The following is a 7,258-nucleotide window of genomic DNA, read 5'->3' as shown; positions in this document are numbered from 1 at the left end:
TTCTCCAGATTTCTTGGCACAACTTGGTGAGCACGTCCAGGGCAGCATCTGTTAACTGAAACATATCAATTGGTATACCATATCTTCCTGGAGACTTATTTTTTGCCATTTCCTTCAAAGCAGCCTGATTGATAATTAGGGATGATAAATAAGAAAAAAAAATATAGTCTCTATTCTTTACATGTCTTTGTGAAGTAGAGAAAATGTATGAATAGTTCTATATAAGCCACTTGGAGTTAAGGGGGATGAGTGTTACTAGAACACTAACTATGGATTAGCCAGTTCTGATTTGGTAGCATACAGGAGGTAATATTTGAACTGCGCAGAGGTGAAACATGGCTTTCTGTGTACATGCGATACAAATAATATGACTTCAGCGATTACTAAAACAGAAGAGATCATTGAGTTCCTTAAAGTATAGAAGACTTTAGAATGTATAGAAGATAAGGACCCTTTATATTTATTTGTTTGTGACATAGCACTTCCCTCTTTTCTCATTATTTTTTTAAATATATCTATTATTTCATTTATTTACGATGCTGCTCCACCAAAGCTTCTCCAAACAGCCACACTTTTTTTTAGTTAAATCTTTTAAGGAAGGCAGGATGTGGAATACATCATTTCATCTTCTTTTGTGAAATATGTCATTTCACACATCTACTGGCAATTCCTTGGAAAAAAACCCAAATAACAAAAATTAGCAACAAAGAAAATTCCAGCTCTTATCTACCTCCTTCACCTGAGAGTAGTCAGAGTCAGAATTCCACACTGCTCTCTGTCTGCAGTGACGCCTCCATGTTTCCTCACATGTCTCTCAGGTGTTTACTAAATTTTTGTTGACTCAATGACCAGAGCTGTGTCTTAGAAAGATAATTTGTCATCAGTGTAGAGGATGTACTGAACAGACAAGAGAATGAAATTAGAGATAATAGCACGGTGGCTTCTGTAACGGGAGATCATGAGAGGATAAAATAAGGTGAACAAGAAATGAAAAGGAGGCACTAAGGGGAGAAAATCAACTTAGGAGCTGATTAGGTGGGACAGAAACGTGAAAACTGAGATGAAGACGACCCGAGGTTAGTTGAGAAAATTTCTGCCATCACCTCAGATCAGGATGGTTTTGTTGAAGGAAGCTACAAGTTCTCTCTTTCTGAGTTGTGTTTGGTATGATTTTCTTTTGTGTTTGTTTTGTTTTGTTTTATTTTTAAAGTCCAGGAGACAGTTAACATAAAAACAGGAATAAGATCTATTTTTTATAATCTAATAGCTTTAAAATTATTTTTAAGCAAGTTTAAGTTGTATAGAAACCATTACACTGAGAAAAATCAACAGCAAGAAAAATGTGCGTTGCATCCTGTTTTTTAGAAACAATCTTTAATATCCTTCACCAGTCTTTGGATATGGGTGTTCTAAAGTTTAAACTTCTAAATCTTACTCAGCTGATTCAAAATTAATAATGTTATTTCTCTCCTGCTTCTCCACAGTATGCTGTCTGGCTAGTCCTCTGGGTTACCTGGAATGTGTTTGTTATCTGCTTCTATTTGGAGGCTGGGGACCTCTCAAAGGTAATTTACCATCTGATTTGCCTAAGTCATCAGCAATGTGTTATCAAATTTCCTTCCTAATTCAGTCTCATCACCTCTTATCACAAAGATGCACCTCACATCATGGCAAAATGAAAAGGTGTGCTGATTTAGATCTCTGCCCTTCTACCACCACAGATGTGTTTGATGTGTCGTAAAACAGGTGTCTATTGTTAAAAGGAAAAAAAATGGGTGTGAAGCATTGCTTATTATAATAAGCATACATGATGCCTTTGAAGGATGGGTTGACTTGAGAATTTCAAAGCAGAAGTGTGTGTGTGTGTGTGTGTGTGTGTGTGTGTGTGTGTGTGTGTCCAGAGGCGAAATCTTACAGGGGATTTTAAAAATCACTAGTTTATTGACTATGCTGCTCAGCATTTTCTTGTTTGAAACCAAAGAGCACTGCAGTATTGGCAGAGCAGTGAGTGTTAGTTGAGTTGCATTGATACTGGAGGGATATAATTTATTACAGAAATTAAAAATATGTGTATTCAAAAAATAATCAAAGAAAGACTGAATATGTGCTATTTTGGTTTCGGTTCATTTTTCTATACTGTGTGTTTGAATTTGATTCAATTATTATTTTTTTACATTGTTTCCCTTACTACTGAAATAATGTTGTTTTTCGAGTTCTACACCAGCATCCTTGTCTTAGTTCAATCAACAAGTAATTTTTTCAAGGTGGTAATAATTCTGGCTTCAGAAACTTGAAGGTGGGCAACTCCTATTGACTCATACTAACTTCAAAAAAACAGCAATTGTAAAATGTTCATTAGCTGATGATTCATTGGAATCCACTAAAACCTGCTGCCACTGAGTTGGTTATTTTTCATAGTGACCCAAAGGCACAGAGTAAGACCCCTTAGGCTTCCCAAAACTGTCAGCTTTTACAGGGGCCGAGTGTCTCATCTGCCGCTTGCAGAGCAGCTGCTGGGTTAGTAACTCAAGGCTTAGCCCACACTGATACCAGGCTTCCTTCCTTCTTAGATAGATTACTCCACCTCCTCGTTGATGGCAAGTGGGAACCAGCTCATATGTACCATCAGAAGTTTTCAGAAGTTGTAAATTACATGGGAGGCACCTGCCAATCTTCTTCACAAGAAGCAGCTGGTAGATTCTCAGTGCTGATTTTTGTGTTGGCAGCACAATTCCAACCAGAGAGCTTTCTTCTCATTTGGTAAAATTGCCACTGCTTTAAAAAGGCTAAAAGAGCTTAATTTTTAAAATTCCTTGGAACTATATTTATGGATTTTTAATTTAGATAGATAGATAGAATTGTTATTATGTGCTGTTGAGTCACCTGCCACTCATAGTGACTCTACATACAACAGTCCTAAACGCTGCTCTGTCCCCTGCCAATCTTATTATCTCTGACTCAACTATCCTAATTACCCCTTGAATCAATCCACCTCAGAGAGGGTCTTCCTCTCCTGTGCTGTCCCTCCACCCTCCCTAGCATGATGTCCCTCTCCAAGAACTGATCCCTCCTTGCAACATGTCCAAAGCATGTCAGATGAAGCTTCAGAATCTTTGCCTCCCAGGAACAGCCTGGCTTCACCCTCTCTAGGATGAACTTGTTTGTTCTTCTAGCAGTCTATGATATATTCAATACTCTTCTCCAGCATCAAAGCTCAAAGGCATCAGTTCTTCTATCATCCCTAGTTATTGTCTAGATTTCTGATGCATTTCAAGTTATTGCAATGACCATGGCCTATATTAGGCACACCTTAGTCTCCAGACTGACATCATCGCTCTTCAGTACTTTGGAGAGGTCTCTGACAGGAGGTATATGTATAGGTACTTGGATATATAGATAGATGATAAATAGTTTAGATATATGATAGATAGATTGATAGATGATAAATAGATAGCTAGATAGATAGTTAGATAGATAGTTATATACCATCGAGTCAAAACTGACCCAAACCTTACCTTCCAGCAGATTTTCAGAGGAACTTAATTGCATTGTAAGAAATTGCTCATCTTTCTCTCATGTAAAATTTAGTGGATTTGAACCCAAAACCTTTGTGTTAGCAATGCTTTTCCTTACCATTAAGCCACCCAAGCTCACTCATGTTTGCTCGCCCTCACGCACTCTCTCTCACACTCACTTGCTCTCTCCCTCTCTCTCTCTCTCCATACACACACAAACACACACACACACACACACACACACACACACACAGAGCAAAACAGCATACGAGACTCTCACAGCACACTTTGACTCTTTCTATAATGAGTATTTATTATGTAACTGGTAAAATGCTATATATCAAGAAGAAAATCTTGGTTTGTTTTAATTTAATGCCAGAAGCTGAAGGATAAAATAAGAGAATGGAAATATGGTGTCAGCTAAAGCTTAGCCTTCTGGGACCTGTGGTTTTATGAGATTTTGTACAAATCCTCGCTGTGACCTTCTGCATAATCTGCCTGGGTGGATGGCATCCTGATTCTTGCAGAGCATCGTCCTTTCTCACACACCTGGTGGCAAGGTCCTTTCTGGATGGTTCTGTGACTGATGAAAATAAATTGTTCAGACAGCTCTAAGAGGGGCCCAGGCAGGAATGCTGCTTAAATCTTCCATCTCCTGCATGCAGGGAAAACCATACATGACTCTAAAGAACTTGCATGTTCACCCGTCTCATGCATCTCTGCTTGTATCTAATTCACTTGGTCCAGGGAAATTCCACAGTAGAATGACTTTCAATAGAAATTTTTTTTAACCACCTATACATTTTAAGGGCATGTGGTTGGGTTAAATAATCTATCAGATCAGAGAGTTCATTTAATAAATTTTAGAGATTTGAACCAAGGTAGCTGCACAAGTTCCCTTTAGCTACCCACCCCACCCCCAGCTCCTCATGGTGACTACAAGGACAGAATAAAGCCAGGGGTCTCTTGATCTCAGACACAGGCTAGGAAACCTCAGAGAAATCAGTTTCTAAAATCCTAGAGCATATGAGGGTTGAGATCAACAGGACTAGGAAATATTTTGAGATGCACAGGCAAGTAATGACTAATATTTAGCAATGAAGCAGTTAATAATAATCCCTTTTCTCTTCACCTTATATATCAAGGCTAGGCTGAGCAGAGTGCATGAAAATGTAATCATTTCCTTTTCACAAACAATCCAAAGGGAAACCATAAAGGCCAGAGCTATAAAGTTCTATCGCTGAATGGTTCCACTTTTTTCCTACTGATTGGATTTAAGAAAGGCGTGTTTCTATCAACCAGCTCTAGTGATGCAGTGGTGTGGACACTTGATGCTAACCTCAAAGCCTGCTGTTTGACTCAGCAGCAGCCTTGGAAACCTCTTGGAGCAGTTTTACTCAGTCCTACCTGGCTCCTGTCAGGCAGTCTAACCAGAGGCAGATTTTTGGATGGGTGTTCCTACTGTTTAATTCCTTAGCTGCTATAGCTGCCTCACATTCCAGTTACAAGAAAGAAGAAATGGCAATTCAGAAATGGACAGATGAATGAAAACTCAAAAATGGAACTCCCAGAACTGCTGTTACTTCTAGATTATACAACATAAACCACTGTTTTTATCACCTCAGCAAAAGCCTAAAATATTTTGAGTCTGCCTGCCACATGAATACAGTGGGTGAGTGTGAGGGAAATAGAAATAAGAAAGAAATTCAGTGATGCCTTTATATGTAACACAAGTTTATTTCCGTGGCGTGGTTTTAGAGAAATTATTGTTCTGTGTTGAATATTGGTAAGAAGTGATACTGCGAGGTTAAGCAGTAGCAATATGCACTTCAGCTGAAACTCTCTTGAGTGTAGTGTTGGCTTCCACCGTGTCTTTTCTGCTCTTTCTGTTAAACTATCTGCTTTATGCTGAGGAGCAACGTAAACAGATTAGCATCAGTAGCCTGTCCAATGTGTACATTCAGTAATGAAAGAACTTAATTACAAGAATATGATACACAGGATTAACCTGTTTGAACTTCAGTTTTCTTTGTATCCAATGTGTAAATCCAACATCATTATTGAAATTTTAATTAATGTATTAGAATTATTATCCCCCTTAGACTTGAGAGAGAAAAAAACACTAGAGAAATTGTATTTTAAAATTTTATCTGTTATATGAACAAAATGTAATATCAAATTGTGCATATTATATATATAGTTACTTCCATATTGGTTTCCCTATTAGTTTTGTAACAAACTATCATAAGGTATTCAATAATATTACTTCCTGAATTGATATTTTAATAGACATCCAGTAAATCTATTCATAATCTTGTGATCCAAAATATCTTTTAACTTTCTAAAAAATTAATTGCCTTTGAACATTGAATGGGGCATAAATTCTTATCCAGAATGTTTTGTGTAAATAGTCTTGCTATTTCCCCAGGAAATTGTGATCTTTCAATTACATATCAATAGAGAGAATTAGGCACTAACCTCAGCAATGAACTAAATGGATTTATATAGAGAATTTGCTTAGTATTAAATTTTAACTTATTAGTGCATTATAGTTAGAAGGGAAATAACTATAATATGGTACTTGGGCTAGCAGGTTCATTACCTCGAAAAAATAATATTTAAATAATACATTTTAATAGTAATACAATGTAGTGGTCATAAGGCTATCTGTAAAAATACATTTAGAAGTGATACAATTGTAAATTTCTCTTATTCTGAAATTACATTCTAATAATTTGTGACAATTTCTCACAACACATTTTGGAAGAAAGTATGTAAACAAATTATGGAGTACTTTTAATCCATGTGGTACCTATCATAACAATAAAATAATTATGACCCTAAAGAAGTAGGCAAGGGATTATTTTACTGTTAAAATGGACTAATTTCTTTTTCATAAACTCTTTGTGATTAGAGGTACAAGTACCTATCTTTTAGGTTTCATTATATTTCAAATAAATAAATAAGCCTAGTTAATCATAGCCCAAAGTCATTCACTAAACTCAATGATATTCATCTATCTGAATGAACATATTTAAAGTAAACTACTAGGAAGTCATCTGGTTTTAATAATTTTTATGTTTACTTTTGAGGTTGAAATATAAATTGCCAGTTTAAAATTTCTTTTATATAAATGTTTTTTTTAAACACGGCCTGGTTAAGCTTTTGGGAATATAATTCACTTTCATGGAACTATGAGACAAAAGACAAAACTGCTATAGACAATAATGGAGCTCTGGTGGCCTAGTGGCAAGAAGCTGCACTGCAATCTGGAAGGCATGCAGTTTGAATCCAATAGCTGTTCCGTGGGAGAATAATGGACAGTCTTCTTCTGTGTGAATGAATGCTAGATGGAATAATGTATTCCTATACTAATTAAAGGTTTCATTTTTTTTCCACTATAAAATGCATTATATTTAAAATGGTATTTGATATATAGATTATTTTCTCAATGAAATTGATTCTAATAGTGAAATTTGCTTTTGTGATTTCAGATATAAAAAGGAGATATGGAGAGATTTGTTATGATTATAGTCTACTTAATGCTATTCTTCAAACAATAATATATGTACCTATATATGTTCTATTAGGAAGAAGGATTGGCCACCCACTTCTGAAATGGCGGGTCTCTGAAAACCCTATGTACAACACAACACACGTAGACGAACAGAAAGGGCAGCCTAGGCAGAACTGTCAAGCATGGAAATAGAAAAGAAAAGGAACAGTTGTAAGCAGACACTAGT

The 7,258-nt window shown here is 36.3% G+C and overlaps 1 protein-coding gene across 1 annotated transcript in view; it reads left to right on the top strand.

Moving 5' to 3' along the window:
- NKAIN2 (Na+/K+ transporting ATPase interacting 2) overlaps positions 1 to 7,258 on the top strand; it is a 1,532,464-nt gene that overhangs the window by 814,568 nt on the left and 710,638 nt on the right. Inside the window, exon 3 of the mRNA XM_006878982.1 lies at positions 1,485 to 1,565. Coding sequence (XP_006879044.1) covers positions 1,485 to 1,565 — 81 coding nt within the window. The remainder of the gene's footprint in view (positions 1 to 1,484; positions 1,566 to 7,258) is intronic.

Source organism: Elephantulus edwardii, unplaced genomic scaffold, assembly GCF_000299155.1.
Source record: "Elephantulus edwardii isolate Elephantulus edwardi_28Jun2011 unplaced genomic scaffold, EleEdw1.0 scaffold00002, whole genome shotgun sequence".
Taxonomy (NCBI): domain Eukaryota; kingdom Metazoa; phylum Chordata; class Mammalia; order Macroscelidea; family Macroscelididae; genus Elephantulus; species Elephantulus edwardii.
The sequence above is the reverse complement of the archived record's forward strand: the minus strand, read 5'-3'. Positions and strand labels throughout refer to the sequence as shown.